This window comes from Rhinopithecus bieti, unplaced genomic scaffold (assembly GCF_001698545.2).
Source record: "Rhinopithecus bieti isolate Rb0 unplaced genomic scaffold, ASM169854v2 scaffold_5626, whole genome shotgun sequence".
Classification (NCBI taxonomy): Eukaryota; Metazoa; Chordata; class Mammalia; order Primates; family Cercopithecidae; genus Rhinopithecus; species Rhinopithecus bieti.
In genome coordinates this window covers 2494274-2521625 of record NW_016805666.1, presented here as the reverse complement: position 1 = coordinate 2521625, position 27352 = coordinate 2494274, and the positions used below count along the sequence as shown (strand labels likewise).

At 38.0% G+C, this 27352-nt stretch overlaps 1 protein-coding gene across 8 annotated transcripts in view; it reads right to left on the bottom strand.

The window, feature by feature from the left end:
- Positions 1 to 14182: 14182 nt before the first annotated feature.
- Positions 14183 to 27352, bottom strand: part of LPP (LIM domain containing preferred translocation partner in lipoma) — a 748953-nt gene continuing 735783 nt past the window's right edge. For 4 of the 8 annotated variants that reach the window (XM_017873427.1, XM_017873425.1, XM_017873423.1 and 1 more), the window contains exons 10-12: positions 26902 to 27080; positions 20237 to 20357; positions 14183 to 18609 (exon numbers count right to left, since the gene is read on the bottom strand). In XM_017873427.1, the coding sequence (XP_017728916.1) occupies positions 18481 to 18609; positions 20237 to 20357; positions 26902 to 27080 (429 nt within the window). In that variant the 3' untranslated portion in view covers positions 14183 to 18480. The remainder of the gene's footprint in view (positions 18610 to 20236; positions 20358 to 26901; positions 27081 to 27352) is intronic. The other 4 variants (XM_017873421.1, XM_017873422.1, XM_017873424.1 and 1 more) reach the window with 1 other exon arrangement.

Below are 27352 nucleotides of genomic sequence, written 5' to 3'. Positions count from 1 at the left end.
CTTGCGGTTAGATCGCAGACTGCTGTGCTAGCAATGAGGGAGGCTCCGTGGCCGTGGGACCCTCCCGGCCAGGTGTGGGTATAATCTCCTGGTGTGCCCGTTTGCTTAAAGTGCAGTATTGGGGTGGGAATTACCCGATTTTCCAGGTGTTGTGTGTCTCAGTTCCCCTGGCTAGGAAAAGGGATTCCCTTCCCCCTTGCGCTTCCCAGGTGAAGCAATGCCTCGCCCTGCTTCAGCTCTCGCCGGTCGGGCTGCAGCAGCTGACCAGCACCGATTGTCCGGCACTCCCCATTGAGATGACCCCAGTACCTCAGTTAAAAATGCAGAAATCACCGGTCTTCTGTGTCGCTCGGGCCGGGAGTTGGAGACTGGAGCTGTTCCTATTCGGCCATCTTGCTCCGCCCTCTGTTAATAGACTTTCTAATGTTCAACTACTCTTCTGTTTCAGGGTTACACCCAACTTATTTGAGATTTGTTATTGTTATTGTTTTCTTCATTACTGTGCTTGGTTTTCCAGTAGCTTATAAGATTTTAATCGATGTATTTACTAATAAGATTGGCCACTTGTTTTATAGATTATGTTGGAGAGTGTTCACTTTTTTTTCCATTGTAATTCTCACTTGAATGACTAGCAGAATTCACATTTAGAATCAAGATACTAGGCAGTTTTTGATAAAGAAAGTATTTTAACCACTGAAGTAGTATATAAATAAAATGCACCAATCATAAATGCATTGCTTAGTACATTTTCAAACACTAAACACAATAATATAAACAGCACTCAGATCATGAACCAGAATGTTACCAACCTAAAATGTTAACCCTAAAGCCATTCTCAGGCTCCCTTCAAGTAATTATTTATTGGGAATATTTTAAACCACTAATACAATTTAATTTTATTGGGTTATTCACGTTGCCTATTTTTTTTAACACGCTTTTTGTTAGGTTACAATTTGTAAAGAGAAATATTTTTATTTCATCTACATTTTCAAACTAATCACACGAAATTGCTCATGCTATTCTGTTATGTTTCAAATGTCCGCTGTATCTATAGTTAAATATTATTCATGCCTTTTTTTCTTGATAAACCTTCCCAGAAATTTGTAATTTCTAACACCTTTTCAAAGTGCCAAATTTTGACTCTATTTTGATATTCTATTATATTCTTGTTTTCTATACCATTAGTTTCATTTTTTTCATATTTTTATTATGTCCTCCTTATATTTTGAATCTTAATTCTGTTCTTTTACTAACGTGAGTTGGATGAGTAGCTCATTAATTTTCACTTTATTTTTAATGTAACCATTTCAAGATTTACATTTCCCTCTTGGAACCATTTGAGCTGACTCCTACAAGTTTTACTACATAGAATTTTCGTTGTTGTTCAGTTCTTATGATTATGATTTCTATTTTGAAGTAAGCCATTTTAGGGATGTTTTGAAATTTCCAAATGTAAATTTTAAAAATTACCTATGGTTTTTAATTTGAGTAAAATGTTGGCATGATGAAAATATTCAATTTGTATGAAAGATGCTTTGAATTTTGCAGACAATTGACCTAGAAGATCAGTTTTAGTAGAGTTCTCATATGCACTTTATATATATGTATGTGTTTTGAAAGCTTATTACTTTTTATCCAATAAGTGTAGAGATTCTTATATATCCATTAAAATCAAGCCTTTTAATAATGGTAAAATCTTCTATATCTTTAGTGATTTTTTTGCTTTTATCTCATTACTTGAATAGTTATTGAAGAAGATGTTATTAAAATATCCTTCTCTGAGGCTGCACCTTTGAATTTTTATGGGCCAGGTGCAGTGGCTCATGCCTGTAATCCCAGCACTTTGGGAGGTCGAGGTGGGTGGATCACCTGTGGTCAGGAGTTTGAGACTAGCCTTGCCAACATGGTGAAACCCCATCTCTACTAAAAATACAAAAATTAGCCAGGGATGATTGTGGGCTCCTGTAAGTCCAGCTACTTGGGAGGCTAAGGCAGGAGAATCACTTGAACCCAGGAGGCAGAAGTTGCAGTGAGCTGGGATCACGCCATTGCATTCCAGCCTGGGCAACGAGAGCAAACTCCGTCTTAAAAAAAAAAAAAAAAAAAAAAAAAAAAAAAAATTGTTTTACTTCTGCTCTTCCCCAATTCAATTTCTCCTTTCTACTGATTTTGCAGTTATATATTTGTTTTCTTTAGATGGCAGCCATTGAAATATTTACACATATACATAACTTAAAATGTAAAGATAATCAATAGCACCACTCTTCTCCAAAATCTATAAAAATCTTACTAAGATTTAACTCTAGTCATTGGGCCTACATTCCACTATTGTCCAGTATTTTAGCTCAAATTTTTTAAGTCCCTCAACTTAGAAAATAATTGTTTCATATTCCAGTCTGTTTAGAATTCACTATATGGTTGCCATCTTCTTGGCTCAGCATTCCTGTTGCATCGTTGATACTCATTCCTTCTCAGCTTTCTCTCTTCCTGCAATATATTTTTCAGAATTTCTTTTAATTACAGTATATGGACATTAAACACTCAGTTTTTTTTTCATTTGAAATGTCTTTTTCCTTGAAATTAAGTTATAAATACAACTCTTCTTCCGCTCTCTTCTGCATTATTCAAATCATTTGTATATAGCAATGGAGAGTCAGGAGGCCAGGAGTCAAGATCCAGCCCTGTCACTAAAATATTTTATGACTTTGGGTAAGTCCTTTCATATCTCTGAGACTTCGTATTTCTTCACAAAGTCAGAGTAAAATAATCTCTAAAGGCCCTTCTAGCTCTTACACTCTGAATAGGAACAAATGAATGTACAGTGTTAGAAAACAGAGCAGAAGGGTGGGTGAAAAAACAGAGTAATTTGAGAAATACAGGGAGAAGGAAGGTAAGATTACCTCCTATAGCTTCTTTGTAGAAGAATAAGGAGAAGACAAGGTTACATCTCATGTATTCTTTTGTTTACAACTTTCTGGTAAGAAATTACAAGTACCACAAATCCCATTGATATACCTACCATTTGTTCAAAGATTCATCTTGTGTATGGCAGTTTAAAACAGTGGTCTTTAGTACAGAGTCTTCCCACCTGTAGTTCTCAGATGCCCCAGCACTAGTAGGCAGAAATGTGATATTGGAGAGATAAGTGGAAAAGAGAACAGATACTCTTTTCTAACTTTCATCGGGGTGAGTTTCATGTATGCTCTAGTGCTAATCACTCTTATTAAGGATCAATAGACTGGGCATCAGGAGTCTTGGTTCTTCTGCAGAACTGCTACTTTAAAAAATGAGAAAAAAAGGCTCAGCGAATGAATGCGGATCTTGGGTTATTAACTTTTTTTCTCACTCTCAGAATTTTCATCTATAAAATGAGGGTAAGATAATCACAAGGATATTGAAAATGGAGTAACGGTGAAAAGTCTTGAATATGCTAAGTTACTTTTCCCTGTTTGTGGTTATTCCTTTCCTTTCTCCATAGTTATTTGTATCCATATCTATCAGCTCAACTAGATTATAAACTCATTGAAAGGAACTATATGTCATTTATATCTGTATTGCTTGAGATGCCTAGTACAGAGGAAATTCTCAATGTTTGAAAAGTATGCGTAATACAGATGGAATAAAAGTATGAACAAGTCAGCCACTTGTTTGTGACAAAAATGGAGAACTCCAACCCCACCCAAAGGGACCCATTTACTTGGATCCAGCTTTAAAAATGAAAAAGCCTTTGCAAGGTCAAGACACAGAGTGGTCAAATAATTTTAGAACACCTCTGACCTTCAGTTCTTCTGTGCTAACAGTGGAAGAGAGTGGGTGCTTTCATACTCTTGTGGCATCATATTTGCTATGAGAGATATTCCATTTCTCAGAAGACCATATGGAAAGCAAATGATGTAAAAAAATGAGTCACACAGTAAAGGGGGTTAGAAGAAAAGGAAACAGAGATTATCCAACTCAAAAAGAATTCCACACATAGGCAAGTAAATGTAATAAGAAGTTTATTGGATTTCTAAATATAATAAAGTAGTTGCAACTCTTTTACAGAAAAAAGAAATATAATTTCCATATTCATTCTTACAGAGCATTGAAAAAACATAATTGATAGAGAAAACTGATAGAAGGTAAATAGAAAACAGGTCTTAATATAGTCGGATAATGCATAAACACAAAAGAAAATACCTAAATCACTTGCTTATCACAGATTTTATTCTCTTATTTTCATACTGAACTATGTGTGCTATTTTGGATACATCAGTGATGGTTTGTAATGTGGTGAATAAATGCAATTTGCTAAGAATATAAGAAAAAAGAGAAACCCATATTTTAGGAATACCATGGCTCTGTCAGTATCACACATATGAAAATAGACATATTCCTTATATGTTTTTGTGTGCCTTTCTCTAAGTCAGGGAATGTTATTCAGACCAGCAGTTCATCATGGCGGGGCTATGATTGTGCTTAGCTAGTAGGAAGTGCTGCTCTTAGTAGACACATTTAGCATAGAGAGAACCCGGCTTCTCAGCATCTCCCCCCTTATCTATCCACTTGTAAACACCATTTAACCTTTCCATAAGATTATCTTTCATGCTCATAATCATCAGATTGAAACTCAGAGCAAAGCCGTGCTGTGTCTTTCCCAGTCCATTTGTTTCCAAGGGGGGGGAAAAAAAATCTCTGTATCCCAACATCCTTATGACATTACACTGAAATTTTTAACTCTTTTCTAGCGCTAAAATCTGATTCTCGAAAAAATAAAAAAATGACTAGTGTTGAAATTGGATAAGGTAAAAACAGAAAAGGAACATCAACAGGAAGAGTAGGCATTTTTAGTGAAAAGTATCACTGTTTTGCCAAAGAGTCAACTGGATTCATCCAATGATGATGACTACAGCAGGGTGGTCACACTCTTGAAATTATGAAACATAGCTGTTCCAACCTCACCCGTAGCTTATGTAATGGGGCTCCTTATATGGAAACCAGAATGGTGGCTGACTGCAATGGCATGGAGTCCATCTTCCATCGTTTGTCCCCTTTTACTTCCATTTGGTAAAGCTGGGGAAGGTAGGAGATAACTTTATGACCAAGAGGACACCAAGAGCTTCCTTGGATAAAGGTTAAGTGGAGGTATCTTGATTTGCCCAAACAGAGGCATATTCAAGTGAATATGGAGCCAACTGACTTAGAAGGAAAGGGAACGACTTGGCAAGTGTAATCTGCCAGCTGGTTGAGTCAGACGACACATTGAGAACGATCTTTTTTGGAATCATGTCCTCCCTTCAACCCTTCTCCTACAATCATGCACTGTCTACCTCGTCCTATTTACATGGACCCTCTCCTATTGCCATCCCTGGGTAAGAATGCATCACTCTAGGCTATGCTGCTGCTCCAGCAACAGTATTGACAGTTCTGTCAGTGATGGAACTATGGAAACAAAAGCCATCAAATAACATACACTACTATTTTTAGGAGTCAAAGTAATGCTCTACGGATCTGGCAAGGACATTTGGACCCTTGAGCTTCCAATCCCCACAGCCAAGACTTTTCTTTATTTTCTCTCATGTTAGCCCGAGAGACAAAAGGAGAAAGAGTGTGCTGACACTTTAACACTCGAAACCACCAGTGCTTAGTTTATAAAACACACATATGACACACATCCTAATACAGACTATGGCTCTATTAATTCTCCTAAACATTTTTTTTTTCCTGACTAAATGTTTCAATGCCATAAAGCTTACATTCCCTTGAAGCAGAATACAGGAAACCTCAGCAATATGCTACCATCCAGTAAGATATAAATATAAAGAAGCTGTATCAGCAAGGGATGCTCAGGGAATGTGTTTGCAGCCCATTTCACGGTAGCCGCTCGAGAGGGGATACTGGAAGTGAGTGACTTTCTTCCATTTGGCAAAGTTTCCTTATCTCAGCACCTACTCTTTCTGATGGTATGTTTTTGAAGGCTGCACAGTACGGCTCTGGGTACCGTGTGTACATACATATGTAAGGAATAACGTTTATGTTGCTCAGAATAGGCACTTTTTGAAGGCAGTAAATCTAAAAGTAAAGTTAATAGAGCCTATATTTAGTGCTCATCTTCTCACTTTGCTGATGTGTATGCTGAACAGAAGATCACAGATTTGAGTCAGTCTCGCAAAGAGGCCGGAGTCGGCAAATGGCTATATTCAGAGCTGGGGAAGTCTTGCCAACTCAACTGTAGCTGTTAAAAAGGCAGACTTGGAGAAGGTGCAATCGTTTTTCTCAAAGGTGATGGCACAGAAAGAGAAAAGGCATGAAATAAAAGCCTGTGTGCGTGGCTCAGGGAGAATTACTATCCTCAGGCTCTGTATCTTCACGTCACATCTACTTCACGGCACAGATTTGTTACTTAGAAAGTCCTTTCCCTTTCTTTTTTTGTATGTCTCATAATTGCACATATTCCCTTACTTAGTTGAAGAGAAAGAGAAGCCCCAAATCTGTTAGTGTGATGATAAAGGTGTAGGTTAAAAGACAAAACAAACAAAACAAAAGTGGTTTATTATACAGAAAACATGCAAAAGCTCAACACTACATCCAACTGCAAAGGTTTTGCATCTAAGTTTAAATTTTCACTTAAGGCACATGAAACCACACGATAATTTTATACATGCCAAATAATCAGACAATCAAGTGTCATGTTTAATTCTATTTGCTCTTTGAGATGTTTCTTGAAAAAGAATGAGGGCATAATTCAGATTTTCAGAGCGGAAATATTCTGACTTTGCTTAATAAAGAAATGAGTCTTGGATAATTTGCTCATCAGCTTTCCCAAGAGAGGAAATGGGTAGTAAAAGGAAGAAAGTCTTTTAAAAATAATTTTGCTACTACTTTACTATAAAGTGTTGGTGACAAGATTTAGTTTCTAGGGTCCTAAACGTCTTTCATCAATGATGCTCCTCAGTTCAGACTTCTCCATTATGCTAGAAGGATGGCATGGTACCATGCTAGTTTCAGTTTGCTACCTAGAGAGGGAGGTCCAAGGCACTTTAACTGTTTTTGGCACTCTAATCCTGACGTGTTGATGTATTTGACACAATTCTATAAACTAAGCTCAAAGTACATAGGATTAGCAAAATGCAAACTCTGCCCAAATACCAGCTCCCCATTTATTATTTGGAAGTTAAAATATGAAGCCATTCCTATCGTTGGCATTTAAATTATAAAAATCTCTTTTCCTCTCAAAGTTTATGTTGGAAGGAATGAAACACATTGGGCAGATATATCATAACCTGCCTAAGCTACTCTCCTATTTCTGGTTTATAATTACTAAGTGAGCATTGCTGTCACCCAAAGAGAAAGAGAGAGAAGAAGGAACTTTTTCCCTTTATACTTAACGTCTCCCAAGAAAGAATAAAAAAAGAAGAAATGTATCTAAGAAAAGCCAGCTCTTCCCATTTTGCATTTCTTAAACTAGTTTGGAAGCAGAGTTAAATAATTTGGGGGTGAGGAACGACATTCAGACTTCATATTTACTCTCTCGTGATGAAGGAAAGAGTCAAGAAAGCAACGATTACTGCTATGCCTCGGGAGAAAGCACAGCAGGCACCATATGAAGTGGCAACACAATACATCAATAATAATGACCAAGAATAGTTCTTTACCCTTTTCCCAACAGATAGAAATATAAAGAGGCAATCATGCATGAGAGATAAATACCTGTTTCCACCCCCCCACCTCAAATTGCTTTGGCATATTTTAAGAGATAAATGGATCCACACAAAATTTAAATAGCTTTTTCTTCTTTTCAGCTGCTACCAAAATGGGTCAGGTATCGGGTTTATTAATTTCCTGGCCTGAAAACCCAAGTGCTTAAAAATAAGATTTACTTTTTGAAGGATCAGCTTTCTTGGAAGGTGTGTGTGTGTGTGTGTGTGTGTGTGTGTGTTTTGAAGACAATACAATTGTATGATCCATAAATATGGCAGAATAAGTAATATAAGGTGAAATAAGAAAATTTTTATTAGTTTTTTCTTTACATTATGTGAAGATAAATTAGATGATTTATAAAGATATTTAAAATAATGTTTTCTAAAAGGCTGCTTTTTTCACATTTACCACCTCATTGTCTTTTTATTCCCTCTAATGAGAACACAGATTCCACCCATGTGAGTCTCTACTCAAGCATTCTAGGTAATTCTGAGAAGTGCTCAAATTGTGCCCTCTATTAATCCATTCCTGGGGTGGGAAAACTCCGTCTATTCGACAAGAATCATTTTCCACTCCATTGGCCATAATATTCATCAAGCCTCACAGGGAGGTGAGACACCTTCCTCGTCTATGAATGTGCCATCTCAACCAAAGTCACCGCTCTCCCGGTCCCATTAATGTCGCCTTTATTCCTCAGGTGTGAGGACTAGGAAGGGGTGAGAAGCCATGTGCTATTTAACTTGGCTCTCATTAGTCCCAGGGAATAAGCAGGTGGATGATGATACTGGCTTGATGGATGATACACTCCAGGGAGGGAAATGCATAAAACACTTACCAGGTATGATTATTTTAAAGGATTCTTGGATTTAATGCAGGAGATTTAATGAGAGGAAATGGTATTTTTTCTCTCACTTCACATATTTTAGGATATAGCAAACAACTAAAGGAGTGAAATGAGAGGAAATAAAAAGTGGAAAGTACATCCTAAAAGTACAGCTTCCTGAGGGATGCAGCTCAAGAAAAGGAACACTCACTTGCTGAACTGCTATATAGAGCAACTTCTAGAGCATATATGGAGGCTTTCTAGAACGTTTTCCGAAAACATGGTACCACATTCCTTGTAATTATAATAAATCACAAACTGACAGCATCCTGGGAAGCAAAGTCTATCAAATGGCAAAGGCCAAATCTCAGAAATGCCAACAGTTCCATAACATTTGTTTACCCACATTGTCAGCTCATGGATTGGCTAGATCGGAAACGCTTGTTGCAGCAACATGCACTTGGTGCGCTCTCAGCAAATGTGAATGGAGAGAGAGACTAAAATGCATTGTTAACCTACGGCGGTTTCTGACTCTGTGGAACGTACATCATGGTCCATGGGAGAGAGGTTTCTTTTAGGAATCAAGTCACCTCTGCCTGCCAATGAATTCCAAATGATATGCTCTCGGTTAATATTCTGAACCTGACAGTCCCAGAGAGGTTTTTGGTGAGTGGAATGTAAACCAAGTCTCTCTGGGGAAATTTACTGCAATGTGCTTTGTTTTGCCTGTTTGTTCTTATCAGTGACCTCTTCCCACCAATTTCCTCACAGTGCTGATCAGACAGAATACCTAGAGGTTTTCCACAAGATGACATAGATGTGTGCAAGCTGTAAATGATCTCCAAGACTGCAGTACACATGTGGATTTGCCACCTGGCAGTCAATTGGTCTCTGAATTTCCCTGGACTGGGGGCCTGGTAGTCTGTGAGAAGTCAATACTGTCTTCTAAGGTGTTCTCAGCTGTAAGCACAGCTACTTGGAGACAGCAATGGACTTGCAAAACCTGGGTTTATCCCCAAATCTGCCACTTCCCAGCTATGTCATAACTTTTGGCAAGTCACTTAATGGTTTGAGCCTCATCTTTCTGTTCTAGAATAGGGCTATTAATAACCATCCTCCCTGGGCTATTTTCTGTGCGGAAGCAGTTTGTAAGCTCTCTTAGGAATTATTATTTTAGAGCTTAGAAAGTTACCTCCAGGTCCTGCCCAGGAGACTGATGGCAGTTTCTGCCTACAGTGCTCTCTCATTCAAAGTAGAAGAAGCCACAATCATGGTCTTCCCCAAGACAAAGGTATACTATTTAAACTAAATAGTCATCCAGAGCAACGAGGAAAGCATTTGTACATTTCCATATAAAACTATAGCATAATAGAACCCCTTTCCTCAAGAATGATATCCTTTTCCACAGATGAACTCAGTGGAAATAATGAGTTTTCAGCAGTACCACTATTTTTTGCTTTTGACTTCTTCCTTGTTAGACATGGGGATTATACACCAACATTTCCCAACGTTTTTTTTTTTTTTGGAGATGGAGTCTCACTCTGTTACCAGGCTGGAGTGCAGTGGTGCCATCTCTGCTCATTGCAACCTCCACCTCCCAGGTTCAAGTGATTCTCCTGCTTCAGCCTCCCGAGTAGCTGGGACTACAGGCGCACACCACCACGCCCAGCTAATTTTTGTATTTTTTTAGTAGAGTCGGGGTTTCACCAGGTTGACCAGGATGGTCTTGATCTCTTGACCTCGTGACTCGCCCGCCTCGGCCTCCCAAAGTGCTGGGATTACAGGCGTGAGCCACCGCGCCTGGCCCATTTCCCAATATTTTAAAGGTCATTATCAACAAGTCAGATAAAAGGGGTGTACTGTTCATGGGTTAGTTACTGGGGAAGGCATGAAGCTACATAACAACTGTCAGAATGGTCTGTCTTCTAAATAGGGAAGTACAAGCAGCAACAAAAAAACTCATCAACTCTAATATCTGGCCCTCAGAACATCCTTCAGACTAATTTTAGAGATTCTTAAAAATTAGTGTAATCAAAGCTTTTTTTAAAAAAAAGTAATGTAATGCCCAAAACAAAACAAATATATATGGAAGGAAAAGGAGGGGGAAGCAACATTGTATTGTGTACTACAGGTTTTGTGTGGCACCAAAGAGAACAATGCCCCAAAGGCTGGCTCTGTTTTAAAGTCATGGGTAGCTTGGAACAAAATGTGATGAAAGAAATGTAAGACCTCACAGAATAATGAGCTCCTTGACACAGGTGATGTTTAAGTAGTCAGAATTGGCACTTAGCAATGAATCTGTAAGGGAATTTTAATACCAAGTGGAACAGATGGCCGGGAAGTCCTTTCTAATAATGGACTTAGACTCAATAGGAAAATAGAGATGTCCTGCTTGTTCTCTTGTGGAGGGTCAAAAGACATGTACCCTTGCTGCAAGAATAGAAGATGTAGCTGTGGATCAATAAGAATGCTCATTTTCTGTTATAATAAAGTTCATTGAGGGCTGCTTCCTGTTCATACTGTGCCTGCTGGTTTACATTTTGGCAGACCATCTTCTCTTCCAATTATAAAGAGATGGAAAAGCAAGTCAATACTTCCTCAGGCTTCCTATATGCCTTTTTCTTCCCATTGAGCCTGATTATTTGGAAGCCTTTTTTTCTGTTAAGAAGGAATTTCCAGAATCCATGATATTTTGGCCGATGCAGAGGGTCTTCTCTGAGTATAGCCCATGTTTCCCTGTTGTGCTTTAAATACTCTTTTCTCAACTTCCAAATCAAGTCAATTCATCAGCTCAAGATTTCTTATCAAATTTTATGTCCTCCATAAAGTCTTACTAATGCCACTGGAATTACTCTTCTTGATGCCACTTTCCTTCCTATTGAGTAAGTACAGATTGAAGCAGTTGGATCTTATTATAGTTGGCTTGAATCAAAGTTACTTAGGGGCTGATTCTCTTACAGTGATTATTTGGTAATTATTAAATTGAAGAGCTGAGCAAGAGATAAGGATGCTGGGGAGACAAAAAAATAAAAATAAAAATATGGACTCCTAAATGATTAGAGAAAGAAACTGCTCACTTTTTCTAACGTGTAACATCTCTAGGTACAAATATTTGAGCACAGAATGAATGAAGTGAATCTCAAAACCAATCAACCAGCAAATATTTATGTATAACCTGTAAAGTGTCCATATATTTGTGTAGAACCTATAAAGTGTTAATATTTAACATGAAAATATGGACAAAAAAATGTCATATTCTGAAGAAGACAAGGATAAAAGGAAAGGGTTGAATGGATTATGAACTGACCCAGAAGTGGGAATCTCATGGATGGCATAGGCAGTAGCTTGCTTCCTGTTTTCAGAATGAATTTGATTTTGGCAACATCCAAAATAGTACAGAACAAAAAGTAACAGAACTGTCTGTAGACACAGGAGTTCTGTCCTTCTGTAGCTTTTACACTTCTGGGCCTGAGGATTTTTGGGGAAATTCTCTTTGGGTGATTCCAATTTCATTTACTTTCAACCCTAAAGAAAGCCTTTCAACCTAGCTTGACTCATGGTGAATTGCCAAGTTTCACTGAGTACACTGAAAATTAGAAAATATATTTGTGTCCATTGTTTAAAGAAGCAGCAGAGAGTGACAGGACATGACACTATGTCAATAAGTGAAGAAAAGTTGAATGAGTTGGTGATATCAGACATGAAGAGGCAAAGATTTCGACTTAAGACTTGTTGTGTGGAGCTACAGAGCTAGAATAGATGTATATGAGCACTACTACATACTGGCCAGGACTAAGAAGATATGGGATGGTAATTCGTCAGGAAAATAACAGAGAAGGTTCAGATCTTTAAAAGGCCCATGATTCTATTTTATTTGGGAATAGCATTCGTGTTTGGGGGCAACTGTAACTCTCTGTAGTGGTGTAGAACACAAGATAACATGGTGATGCTTCTCTTTCTTGGTAGAACATTCCATTTGTAGGGTAGAGAACTGAATTTAGAAGCCACATTCAGTGCCAAATTGACTGAATGCAATTGTGGCTGTTTAATAATGTTTTCATTTGGGTACATTAAGTAAATGCCCACCAGAATTAAATGAATAAGGATTTCTCTGGCCCTTAAGTGGATGGGTATCTAGGAAAAATTAACAATGCTACATAACATGAAAGGCTTAATGCAATAATCTGAAAGTACTATAAAGGAATTAGTTACAGTGTTTCCCCCCTCCCTAGTATACATAGGTGTTTGTAGAATATTAATTTTTATTTTAAACAAAGGCTAGATGTAGAGATATTTATTCCTGCATTAAGAGACTTCTGTCAGGTAAATAACAACCAGAAATTAACAGCAAAAGTGTAGCACTTTTTTTTTTTTTGTAACTTTGAGGGGGACCTGTCAATCAGTTAAAGAAATAAACACATCTTTCACACAGCTCTCCACAAAATAAGGGACCTGCATGTTGTAACTAAGACAGAGTCCACAACTTTTTGCACAAGGGCCAGGAAAATTAAATAGAAAAGGGAATTAGTGTCCTTTTTTCTGGACTGAAGGGAAATTATGCCTGTAGTCTGTGATCTAAGAAAAACTGGTGCTGTCCAACCTGCTGAAAAATATTTTAGTATCAACTTTTACAATATAATATTAGTCTCACAGGCTAAGTGCTAATCTATGTTAAAATTCTGAAAATATAATAGTTATTCCTTTGCTATAAGGAAAGTTATCAAGCTGCAATGGAATAAAATAAAATGCCATCATTAAAACATAACTTTTGTGGTTAAATTGCTTTGGACTTAAAAAAAAAATCTTAACCTAATCTTTGAAAGATTATTTTGCATACAGCTGAGAAAACTAGATCAGTCACAAATGAATTTTCCAAGAATCTATGACCTCAGTCCCTGATGAAAATTCATTAAAATGAAACAGAAAGACTCTATTATCTCATTTCACTTTATGAATAAATACAACCTAAAAAATATGCCCCTATAAAGGAAGATTTTATGGATGCCACATCTATTTTCTGGTAGCCTTCCCCTTATTAATATAATCATAATTCCATAAAATCATAATGCATTGATTTAATTTACAAAAAATCCAAGTACAGCAACACTAATAGGTAGGATGGAAAGAAGGAAAGAAAGGGAGAGAGGAAAGTAGGAAAGAAATAAGAAGAGGAGGAAGGAAGAGGGAGAAAGGAAGGGAGGAAGAAAGGAAGGGAGGAAGAATCCTTACCAAGTCATAGTAGCTTCAGTCAGGTAACTTTTTAAAGGTTTGAAATAAGGCTATGCTAACCAAGTAACAGCCTCATGAGAAAAGTTTCATTCTAGTTATCTGTCAAGTAAATAACTTGGCCTGAAATATTCATAGTTGCACCATATTAATGCCTCACTGAGAATAAGTTTTGAACTTGTTTGGACCACTATTAAGCAAATAAAATGAACACAATTAAAAAATATGCTGAATGGGTGGTAAAGGTTCAAGCTGACGTCTCCGTCTTCATTATCTGACTAAAGCTACTGTAAAATCAAATAAAAGACACTAACATCCATTATATCACCTTCTGGCATAAAAATGTTTTACTCATTTAAAAACCTATGAGATACTTCCAAGACAAGGAAAAAATAAATACTACTGGAATATATTAAGATGAAAAGTTGACTTCTCTCTCTCTCTTTTCTTTTCTTTCTTTTTTACTTTTTGGTGAGTACACTTTTGAGATTTGGTGGTTATCATTTACATCATTGACTCTTCAGTGGAATATTCATAGTAGTGTAAATAGATTCTTTGAAAATAAGGCACAAGTATATGTTGTTCTCTGATTGTCTCCCACGAGAGTGCACCAAAAGAGCGATCTCAAGAAATGGACTTGAGGCACATTTTGCAGAGGTATCTTTTTCAGTTTGCTGGTTTCCCACAGATGGCTAAAGCAGGGGTATGGAACATGCTGTCATATTTCATTCATAACACACATGTACTATAGCTCTAGGCAACAGATGGACAATCGCTTGTTTGAACTACAAATGTGAAATACTAAAGGTAGAATAGCAATATTTCTAGAAATGTATATGAAAAAATAAAGCCTTTCCAAGCCAAGAGGAATGGTGAGAGGCTTTGAGGTTACATCAGTGTTTCCCTGATCTCCCTAGCAGCTGCCATAATTTCCCCAACACCCTTCAAAACTTGATAATGGAGGTATCAGGGGGCAGCCGACGCAGATTCGACAAGAGAAGCCCAAACCGTATCAAATAGAAGTAACACTGTTATTCCTGGCTGGTTCACATTAATAGGATTTTCACTACCTATAAAAATGGTTGGAAGTTGTGTTTTCAGAGTCCTGTCTACATTCCACTAACTCTCTACTATAGCCCCATGGAAAAAGTCCTCTTTCTTCCTCTGTACCCAAATATAAAATATTTGTTTAAATGTAGAGTTTCATATCCTTTAAACCTCACCATAAACATCTCTGCAGAATCTTTCATAGGGAACAATTATAGTGTTGGTAAGTCCACCTCCTTAATCAGCACATACCCAAATAAGTTATTTTGATCAGAGAAGTTGCTCCTACAGAAATAACAATGTGTTAATGACAAGAAAAAGAACCCACATCTTTGCGCTGCAGAGATGCCAGCACCTAACAACCTGATGCCTTATGCTGGGACACATGACTCATTTTTTGAGTCAATTATTTACTTATTTATTTATTTAAACAATCACATGCCATATGTCTGGCTAATTTGGTTTTTATTTTATTTTATTTTTTGTAGAGACAAGGTCTCACTGTGTTGCCCAGGCAGGTGTCAAACTCCTGGCCTCAGGCAATCCTCCTGTCTCAGCCTCCCAAATTGCTGGGATTACAGGTGTGAGTCACTGCACCTGGTCTTATTTTTGAGTTTTAAAGGCAATTTTCTTTGCCAGTGAGACTACATGTTGAGTCAGTATGGTCTGGGGATTGACAAATTGAAGAAATCCTATTTTGATATGTTCTGCAGAGCCCATGATATAGTGGATTTTTTTCCTTTTCCATGTCTCTCTTGTTACACAGAATTACCAAATATTTATATTCTTGATACTTTTCAAAATCAGTATATTTTTACAAACTTTCTGTTATAGACTCTGATTTTTCCTACTGTTTATGTATTTAAACCACAACAATTATGATATTATATCAGCAGACAGTATGATTATAATCATTAAGGTAATACAATCTTTTTCTCTCTGTTGCAGGCAAAATTTCATGCAACTAAAATATTAAAGAGTGACTTGGCATTGTTTAAATCAAATGATTAATAGAAAAGACAGTAATATAAATCATATATTTAAGAAACCCTAGAATAAAATATGGTAGGATCCTTTCCTTATTATACCTTGTGAAAGAAAAAAAAAACCTCTAAATCTAAATATTTCTACATATGTATGAGTGCACATTCATGATTATAAAAGTATAAGTCTATCTTAAAAGAGATTTACTTTAAAACCTTTGGTAAAGATACTCTGAGGTTATGTTATAAGAATGCATAATAAAGATTGTAAGCAAGCAGTATTCTGCTGACGATGCCACAGGGATGGGTCTGTGACACCATTTTCTTACAGCTTTTTCTCTTGACATGTAAACATTCAGTTACATAAGGATTTAAATGTAATAAGCAAGTAGAATGTTACTACATTTTATAGTATAAATATTCAATAAATTCATCTTCTTTTGGCAAAATTAATAATAATATGACCACTTTAGGAGATACAATCTATCCCTCAGTAAATTGAACTCTTCGCTTTGTCCTAAAGAGAATTTCCCCAAAGTGTTACATAAAAGTTACTAAGTCAAAACTCAAGCCGATTACATTATCTGCCCTATTGTCAAATAGTCAGTGCTCCTGGAGGTCATCAGCATGGTCTGGCCTTCAGTTTGGAAGGCAGGAAGTCAGAGACACAGTTGACATTGCCTCCGAAAACTCACATGCTGCCCCTAAGTGAATCTCACCCTATTTCACATTATGAGAAATATACGGTCAAACATAAGAGAAGCAGGGTAAATAAAAGACAGTGGTCAAAGGAAGCTCTTAAAAGCTATAATTTTGGTGGTTCTAACACAAAACTGTTTAGTGACAAAAGCAAATGAGCCATACATTAAGGATGAGCTGTAGTGACCATCGGCTTAAGAATTTCTAGTCACAAAAAAAGAATCACTTTTATGATCATTCCTATTGAAGTAAAATAAATTTAATTGGAATTCCTGAGGAATAGTTTGCAATTCAAAACATGTATCCATAATTTTTTCATTTCAGTTCTGATGTTAAAATTAAAAATTAAAAAAAAATTCACTAGAAATCAGAATATCACTTCACAATCATGAAAAAGATTATCTGTGGAATAAGGAAAGGGTACATTGGAGGATGTAATTACGTTTGTTATTTTGGAATCTTAAACTGGATGTTAGGTATATAGGAATTCATTATATTATTATTTATACCTTTTTATACTTTTTTGTAGACTTAAAATACTCCATAATTTAAAAGTATATATTTGTGGGAGATTTGAAGAAAGGTTTAAGAAGTCTCAATCCAAAATACTTAGTTTACAAAATGGCAACTTGCCATGACTAAGCTAGGTGTCTCTCCTTAAGTGAAACATGTTCGAACTTAGTAAGTATGGCTTGGCAGTTGGCAAGCGAGTGCTTCACTGGCTAATAAAAGTTTGAATAAAGATTCTAGGCAGAGATTCTGCATATTTTTAGCTCATAAAGACAATTTTTTTTCAGTGATTGTCTTTGAAAGTGTGGTGTAAATGTCACATTGATGATATGAAAATTTCTCCTGCAATATGTAATTTCAGTTGCAGAAGGATTATGAGAATAACGCAACTGTGGTTTCACAATCTTTTCAGGCTTTCTACTCTTTTGAAAGTAAACCAAACAAAACTGCACAATTTTAGTTTGTATGCTCTGATTTGCAATTGTCAGGCAAAATGGACCTGGTCCTAAAGAAGAAAAAGAAGAGCATTTGAACTGTTTTTTCACAGCTTTCATCCTCTAGAGAAAAAGTCAATTTTGATAGTTGTGTTGGATATTAGAATAAACATGACAATATTTCTAAGATGAAGAGTGGGACAATATTGAAAATGTTATATTCTAGAAGAAATCAAGTTTGTCTGTATTACCATGTCCAGGTAGTGTAGAAAAGAAAAATCTTAAGGTAATATTGTGGGACAATAATGTTTTTTAAACGTAGCCCCAAAATGCCTTTTCTAGCATATCCCACCTGTAATTTCTTTAGAAAAATACTGAAGCTTAGTTGTCTGTCAGCACTTATTAGCTATGGGCCGATAACTCTTTTCCAATTAGCCTTGATCACTGGTCACTATAGATTCTGAATTCTGATGGTTGCAAATTAAATTTGGGCTTGTTCTAACTTATGTAATTTACAACTTAAATTCTTTACAGCCTAACAAAAAAAAAAATTGTGCATTTCCCTCCCCAAGGACATGAGTAGTATAAAGCAACAGAAAAATATATTCTTCAGTACATGGGAAAAGAATGGCTACTCTTTACAGTCACAGGCAAAACGGAAATGATAGGATAGAGATTTCAAGCCTAAAAGCACCTGTGAGTTGGCAGACTCACCCAGGAAAAACTATGTGACAGCAAATACCACACTAAAACAAGCCATTCAACCAGATGAAAAGTGAGACAAACATAGGGATTAAAAGTTACAGGAATGCAGAAGTGAATGGGATGGAGCATAATCTGTGCAAAAATGTGGAAGTCCTTGGGAACAAAGGCCCATCAAGATCCTACATGATTCAATGTGAAATGTGTATTTGGTAACAACTTTAAAAAAAATCTCATAATTTATGTGTTTCTAAGGAAAGGTTAATAGCAGATGAAGAACAGAGACTATCCTGTAGTTTGATGGCCTTTCCTCTCGTACTTCTTATCTTTGTCTTGTGTTTGTTCTTCTCAGTGCCAGCTGAACAGGTGACTCAATCTAAAGGTCAGTGCTCGCCTTGGCGGTCAACACCCTGATGCGGGCAGAGTTGCAGGTCTTGCAGAGGATGTGCCCATCCAAGGGGTAGCAGCCTTGGTTATCTCCTTCAGACAGGAGACCACCGCAATCCTAGAACAGTAAAGACAGATGGAAACGATGCAAGTAAAAATGTTAAGTACATATGTGGAGAACAAATGATTGAGCTTTCTATTCAAGGCCTCCATAATGTGGCCACTTACTATCCTTCCTGCTTTACATTCTGCTAATCCCCTGCATCCTTTCTCCCACTATATAACATAGTATATCTTGAATGTAATTGAATTAAAGATTGGGGACATAAATATAAATAGCCATAAATATAATCCTCCTAAGGTCACTTCATATGAAATATAGGTGTAAGAAGAGAAGAGGCCACCCATCTTGGCTCCCATGTAGAAGTTTGCTGCCCCTCCTCAAATAACAAGAGAAAATAAGAATGTCCCTAACCACTGATTCATTTTTACCCTTTACCATTAGTTTAAGGATCTCTCAAAATGCATGCACAGGTACAGGAATGGAATGTTTTGGCCATTTCTGGGCTACAGCAAAGGTAGACTGATTTCTGCCAAGCAGAAGGGCCACCAGTGGGTTCTGTGTATTTACTTCAATTGTAGTAAGAAAATAAAATCCTAAAGTTTGTGGGGAGCAGTGGTTTGCTGTGCTTTCTAAAGGAGACAGCATTGTATAGAGCAAAGACTGCTAGTCTGGGGGACAGGCCTCTTGAGCACCACCCATAGGTTTGCCACAGTCTGCCTCAATGCACACAGGCTGACTGCCACTCTGAAAATAGCTTCTGATTTCTCTACCTTACCGAGCTGTTGAGAGGATCAAAGAAGACAATGGATCAAAAAAAAAAAAAAAAAAAAAAAAAAAAAAAAAAAAAAAAAAAAAAAAAATGCAAAGAACTGCATAACTGTAAAGGAATATACTACCGTGGACAGCTCCTCTTAGGGTCCATTTTGAAAAGTGTTATATAACAGTTAAATGCTGGCCTTTGTCTTGGGAGAAAATACAAGTTTCTTTGGCAAATAAATATATAGTACTTTATCAAGAGGTATGTGTTTGCTAAGTTTAGTATAAACTCTCAAAGGCCACAACAGCTATGAACCTCGCCTCTGCTATCTACCACGGTGGCAAGGAGGTCCATGGAGCTCATGTCTTCATTTGGCATAGAATGAAATTTAAGCTAACAGGGCATCCAGATCACAACAGCGGCAATGCTTATAATCTTCGGGAAGTTTGGCTTTACCAAAAAGAACATGCAGATCTACTGCAGCTCTACAGGCATTCAGGAAACTGAGCAATTAGTAGTGCATGCTAACAAAGAAATAAATCTCCGTGACTCTGACCAAGAAGTTCTAACCAAAGCCTCAGAGCCAAAGTGAAAGATTCAATAACACCATTTCTCACCAATTTAATATTTCGCAATTTACAATGTCCTTTAATATACAATTTTGTATTTCACTTTCACAGTCTTATTCAGAGGAGTTAAGGACCTGAGCCCTTTCTTCTGGTGAGGAAGCAGACTGAGCGAGGTAAAGTGACTTATTCAACAGCACGTGCTTGGAATACTAGTGTCAGATCTAAAATCCAAGTCCTAGGAGTAAAGACACTAAGGCCATTCTGAGATTTAGTAATTGCTACATCTATATAACCTAGCTTGAATGAGCCTTTCAATGCCTGCGATAGACTGGCAGGGCAGGTGTGTCAACCAGACCTCGCATCGGTAGCAGTGAACATGGAAATCTCGATCCAAAGCTACAATACGGACAGTCTCCTCCTGGCCCGGGGCTGGCATAATAGGCTCCTTGCACACAGAACATCGCGGGGCAAATTTCCTGAAAATGGAAAGAGAGTTCTGGTTAGATACTGCACATTGACACTGAGGTGGGACACAGAGGTAAAAGGAAAAGGTGGAAACTGAGTCAGGATATCTGCTTCCTCATCTGTGAGGTGAGGGAGTTAGACTGAGGGACTGTGGAGGTTCGTCCATCAATAGGTGGCAAATACTGTGATATCTGACAAGGTGAGAGAGTGAGCGTGTGAATTGCTTGGGCATGAAGAGCATCTAGCATCTCTTTCCTGCATGGTGTGTGGTATGAAATTCACCTTTAGATAGGTTCTGAATGCAAACCCTGTGCTTGGGCTAGGCTAACTGGAGGAGAGAACAAAGTCCTGTCCAGCCCCTACCCTATTTGTTTCTGACTTTTGCTTCTAGACTTTTGTATGCACTCCTCAGGTCCCAGAAAAATATTCTGAGGCTGGTATCTTTGCCTTGTTCCCACCTTTTAGAGCTTCTTTCTTGTAAATTTGTCTTGATTTCTAGGAACTGACACAAGAAGACTCAAATACACAACTTTTCAAAAGGGCAGAAGTTAGTGAGTTTAAATATACATTACACAAAACTGAAAATGGCCAAGTCTGCATGTCCTACATTTTGTATTGTGTTCAACTTTTGCTTAAAAATTAAAAGTTAAAGAGCTATCCAATTCTTTAAAGGATTTTAGCACTATTAAAGGGTGAGTGTATACTAACACACATACACATACATATACATATGCATATGCATATGTTTTTGAGGCTGCTGGTAAATAATTTTAATACTTATTAATTTCTTAGTATTTCTTAATATGATCAATGGTACCTAACTTTTTTTTTCTATGACAGATTAATTGGCCAAAAATATAGACCATGTATCTATCTGTATCTTCTGGAAATTGGAGGTGGTATTTATGAAGGTATGAAATGACACATGATTTGAAATGGACATGGATAAGAATTGAAGAGATTTTAAAAAAGAAAATCAGACCATGTGACTCAGTTTTTTTCATGGTACTGGTTTTAAGATAAATGATGTTAAAAATTTATCTATTTGTAGTGAGACTTAAAAAGAAATAATGATAGTAATCTAATACTTTGCAGAGCATGTTATGGTTATCACAGCATTTCTATATCCATTATACTCTATATGTACATATTAATTTTCCTGGCAGCACCCAAAAAGCATCTGTATGGCTGCCATCTAAATAAATATGAATTAAGCAGCAGATCAATTGATTGCCGTGAAAGAAAAGTTAAAAGGATCATGGTACCACTACAGCAGTAATCAGAGTTGTTATAATTGGTATTTTATACAAGAAGTTTATATTCAGTGGCAAAAAATTGCTTTGGACTACCAGATTATTTTAAAATCTGGGTCATCAGTGGTGAGATAAGTAGGCTTCTGGGATCAACTGCAAAATTTCCTTTCCTCAAACTCTGTGAGGGCAGAAGTATGTTTTCCTTATCAGTGTATCCATAAGCCTTCTCCAATTTCCCCAAATAGAATTATCTACTCCTCTAAGATAAAAATTCAGTCACTGAATTTATCCATTTTGGTAGTAATTGTTTGGATATATTTATGGGGCACTAAACTCTAAGCTTCCACAAGATAGAACTTTGCTCTGTCTCTGAGTCTCCAGAAACAATCACTGTGACTGGTACAGAAAAAAGAAAGTTGGGCTATATCTAATGAAATGAATCTGTCATATTTCTCTATAAAAAAGATATTAGTTGGGCTTTATGTTCAATCTCAAGGTTCTTCCTCTTTGGGAAGACATAAACTGTATTCTTGTTGAGTAATGATTCTTTCCTACCAAGTGGCCTCATTTCCATGATGAGAAAAACCAAAGCAAAGAGGCAAGAGGTGGTTCTCATAGTCCCCCTCACAGCATTCCTCCAGTAGCAATTGGAGGAGGGTTCACAATCCCAGGTGATCTGTTTCAAGGCTCAGCTCACTAAGTGGACAATAATCATAAAAATAAATTTGATGAAAACACTTTTGATGATTAAAGCTACCATTTATTGAGTGCTTATTATATGCCAAGCCCTGTTAAGCGCTTCACACACTTGACATTATTTTCCACTGACAGCAACATTATGAGGAAGTATTTTTATCATTTGTACTTTACAGCCCACAGAGCCAAGGCTCAGAGAGGGATGACCTTGGTCATTTTGTATTCCGGCACATTTCTGGCAATCAACAGATGGATGCTGATTAAATACCTAAATGAATGAGGATAATAATCTTGATAAGAAAGCACAGATAGGGGAATAAAGCCTCCATACACACAGGCAGTTAAAGAAATCTGCTTTTCTGGGTTTTCTCACTGGGATTACAAGAATAAGCAAGGACTTCCAGTACAGACCTGAGAAGGAGTTCTATGTATTTCTGCAGTATTTCTATTAATTTATGTATACAAATCCCTATTGCAAAAATGATACAAGATTGTTATTGTAAAGTTATGTATATGTATACACAAACACACATATGTATATACACACACACGTATATTTCTATACCAGTCAGACTATGGTAAGTGCTATCTACAGCAGACTTAGAAAACTCTATAAAACATAGAGATTAAGATGTAAATCCAAACATGAAAAAAGGGAGGGGTGGAGATCGGAGTTTTCTTCCAGGAAATGGTAATTGAGTTGGGCCTTTGAAGATAACCATTTAGGTGAAATGAGAAAATGTGTATGCGTGTGTTAGGGTGAGGGAGATAGTCTTCTAGAAGACAGTCTGCAGTGGTTGCAGCGGTCATCTGAAATGACATCTGTGAAAGATTGCATGTCCAATAGGTTGGAGAACATGAGCCAACATTGACCAAAGGTGATTATGTGAGGATGGCCCATTAACAAGGTCTCAAAAACAGTATTCCAGAACCTTGCTACACAAAGTTCAGGCCATGCGCACCTGGGAGCTTGACAGAAATTCAGAATCTTAGGCCCCGCTCCAGACCTGAATTAAAATCCAAAATTTAACAAGATCCCTCTGTGGATTATAGGCACATTAAACTTTGGGAAGCACTGGTTTAAAACACAGATTAAGGCCAGGCGCGGTGGCTCACACCTGTAATCACAGCACTTTGGGAGGCCGAGGCGGGTGGATCACCTGAGGTCAAGAATTCAACACCAGCCTGGTCAACATGGTGAAAGCTCATTTTTACTAAAAATACAAACATTAGCCAGGCGTGGTGGCGGGTGCCTGTGCTACTTGGGAGGCTGAGGCAGGAGAATTGCTTGAACAGGGGAGGCGGAGGTTGCAGTGAGATGAGATTGCGCCACTGCATTCCAGCCTGGGCGACAAGAGCGAGACTCCATCTCAAAAGAAAGAAAGAAAATAAACAATAAATAATAAATAAATAAATAAATAAATAAATAAAAGGCCAACCAAGCAGGTGAGGCAAATCCCTTCTTATGGGTCTCCTGTATTTCAAGGTAATCTCCATTCTCAGGTTGCTCCAGTTACAGCAAAGCAAATCTCCCTGAACACAGAGAACCCTTTCCTAACTCTGTGCCTCTGCTTTTTGCCTGAGTTGTTCTCTCTGCTAGGAATCTCGTTTCCCACTTAAAACACTCTTGATATTCTCCTTCCACAAAGCCTATTGCGACCGCAGAGCCAGGTGATCTGACTTTGACAGCGCCAGTCCTTACCTGTGCCTGCTTCATGGAGTTCAGCGCTTTCTCCCTGTGTGCACACTTTCTCTGCCCTCCTCCTGGCAAGCTCCTTGCTGACAGCGACTTCTCTATATATATCTGCTCAATTTCTCTCCTTGTATCTCTCTCCTTCAGCATTTAATGCAGCAGTTGGCACACAGAGGGTTCTTTATAAATGTGAGCTGAGCTGAATTAACATGCATTTTCTTTCTTTCTTTTTTTTTTTTTTTTTGAGACGGAGTCTCGCTCTGTCGCCCAGGCTGGAGTGCAGTGGCCGGATCTCAGCTTACTGCAAGCTCCGCCTCCCGGGTTCCCGCCATTCTCCTGCCTCAGCCTCCCGAGTAGCTGGGACTACAGGCGCCCGCCACCTCGCCCGGCTAGCTTTTGTATTTTTTAGTAGAGACGGGGTTTCGCCGTGTTAGCCAGGATGGTCTCGATCTCCTGACCTCGTGATCCGCCCGTCTCGGCCTCCCACAGTGCTGGGATTACAGGCTTGAGCCACCGTGCCCGGCCAACATGCATTTTCTAAAGGTCCACAGAAGGAGACCCACGCGAAAGGACCACAAACAAGGCCCCAAAAACTGTCTGGAGGAATAGCCCTTTGTCTGCCTTTTCCTGGGTCTTTCAGTGATGAGCCTGTGCTGGACTTTTAGCTGCTTTGTATTCTAGTAATTTTAAGGCTCATAAATAAGAGTTCCGTAAAACAGTTTCTGATTTTCCTTTAGGAAATGGGGAAAGGATCAAAACACTTCTCTCTCTACATACCTGCCAATCACGAAGACAACATTACTATTATTTTTTAATTTATGTTTTAACGTGCATTGAACTAGTGGGAAAGGTTAGCTGGGGGTTTTAATTTTTTACCCCCCTTTTAGTTGCTCAAGTCTGCCTTTTTGGGAGCTTTCAGACCCACACACTTATGTCACCAGTCACCAGTCTCTAATTATGCTCCCTACCCCTAGACATGAAAGATAAATGGCACAGATACAAACTTACATTTGTCAAAATTGATTTCCTGCTTTAATTGAGTGGTGTAATATATCAGTCTTTTCTAGCCACAGAAACATGTGTGCTTGGATTAGGGTAAGTCTAAGAAAGGAGAGAAACAGTGACAGAACATACTCCCCATTGAGATATTTTCACTTCCCTTAAATAGATGCAGGGATTTTTTAATGTGTAATTACAAGCTAAAAATATCAATAACGTGAAGTACAATTTATGCTGTGACTGCCCTTTAAAAGTGAGTCCTTCCTTGTCTAATTCAGGTTGCAAACTTCTGCCTCTGGGACTTTTTAATTCATTCATCCTCACGTCTTTTGGTGAGGTTTCCACTTTCTTTGCTACTTGGAAAGTGGTTAGGACATTCATTTTTAAAATATGAATCTCAGGTCTCCAAACTGCTTGTGGTAAGTGCTTCCTGGTTGTTGACAATCAACACAGTGGTGACAATTAACTCAGAAGACTTCACACTTGGAGGCCATAGAATGGATACCCAACCTGGTGAGCAATACAAGCTTCATCTCTTTGATAGCCTCAGAGGCTGTCTTCAAAGCCACTGCCCAGCAAACACAGAAACCTGAGTCCACCATTTACAGATCATATCTATAGGTTTAATACCATCCATAAAAATATAAAAGAAATGTTTGCTGGGCACAGTAGCTCATGCCTATAATCCCAGCTCTTTGGGAGGCTGAGGCAGGTGGATCACTTGAGGACAGGAGTTGAGACCAGCCTGGCCAACACGGTGAAACCCCCCTCTCTACTAAAAATACAAAGATTACCTGGGCATGGTGGTGCATGCCTGTGGTCTCAGTTCCTTGGGAGGCTGAGGTAGGAGAATTGCAGTGAGCCGAGATTGCACCACTGCACTCCAGCCTGGGCAGCAGAGTGAGACCTTGTCTTTAAAAAAAAAAAAAAAGAAAAAAAAATATATATATCTATATATATATATACAATTATCCACAAATAAAAAATAATATATAAATATATGTAAATATGATGAAATATATTGTTTTATATACAAATATATAAGACAAATGTTATCAACCAATTAACAAACTGGCCAAATAAAAATAAGCAAAATACAAAACTGTATAAACTTCTTAATTTTCATAAAGACCCCAGCCGTAATACAGGAAAGAAGGACCTACAAATGAGAGAAAGGAAGTAGTGGGGAACAGATTATTTTGGGCCCATGAGTAACTGGCCTTGATCTTGAGGCCTCATTTTTTAATCCTCCTCAAAAGAGCACACAATGTGCATTCATTAATTCTATTAAAAATTAACTTGAGAAAGAGAAGACTTGGGTGGAAGAAAAGGCTGGGGAATGGCGTGAATATGTTGACAACGGCATGAAACTGCCTCTGAATATGTGAGAGGCTTGCATTAGTGAAAGAACTGAATGGTTCTCTCTGTCTGTCCACCATAACTTCCTATCAGTAGAGTGGCAGGGATGTAGAGATTAGCTCTTGAGAAAACTCTGGGTTGTCACAGCTGAGAGAGCTTTAGAGAGGGTTTGGTCTAATGACCAAATTGAAGAGCTCAAAAAAGTTGAGCAATTGCCAAATGTCACACATTTTGTTCATATTTAGGCCAGGATCTTGTTTCTTTCTAATACATACACACTATAGCTGAGCCAGCTTTTTCATCATTAGAGTTACCCAGAGATGCAATGGACAAGCTCTGGGGAAGCCCTGACACAGAGACCAGGCTGGATGACTGCATGGATCATCTGATACTAATTCCTGCATTGGATGAGGGGATCAATAAGCTCTTTTAAAGTCCTCACTAAATCCTGAAATTCTGTAGTTCTGAGAGAGAAGAATGTATGCCCAGATGCCGGGCAGTAAGAACAGACACCAAAAGACTAGCTGGGTGGCGACGGGAGAGTAGGTTGCCTACTTGTGGAAGTCCTCAATGCAATGAATGAGCCCGCCAGCATCCACAGTGAATGGGATCCCATCCAGGCTGCGGTGGCACATCACGCAGGTGAAACAGTGAGGATGATAGGCCTTCCCCGTGGCTCGGAGAATCCGCTCCATGATGGGCTTGGAACACACGTTGCACTGCTCCAGAGTATTCTGGGGAAGGAAACAGAAAAACATTAGACTGGGACAGAAGGGGGTCCATACTGCATGACAAGCCTCTTTACAAAACAGATTGTCTCAGGTGCTTATCACACTACTCTAAGGAAGGCATTTATCACCATTTACAAATCACATCTACAGCTTTAATACAGTCCTTAAAAACATAAAACAAGTGTTATCAACCAATTAACTAACAAACTGGCCAAAGAAGTGTGTTACAGAGAGAAGGAAACACAATTAGATGGGTCAGATGGCTTTTCTAGTAT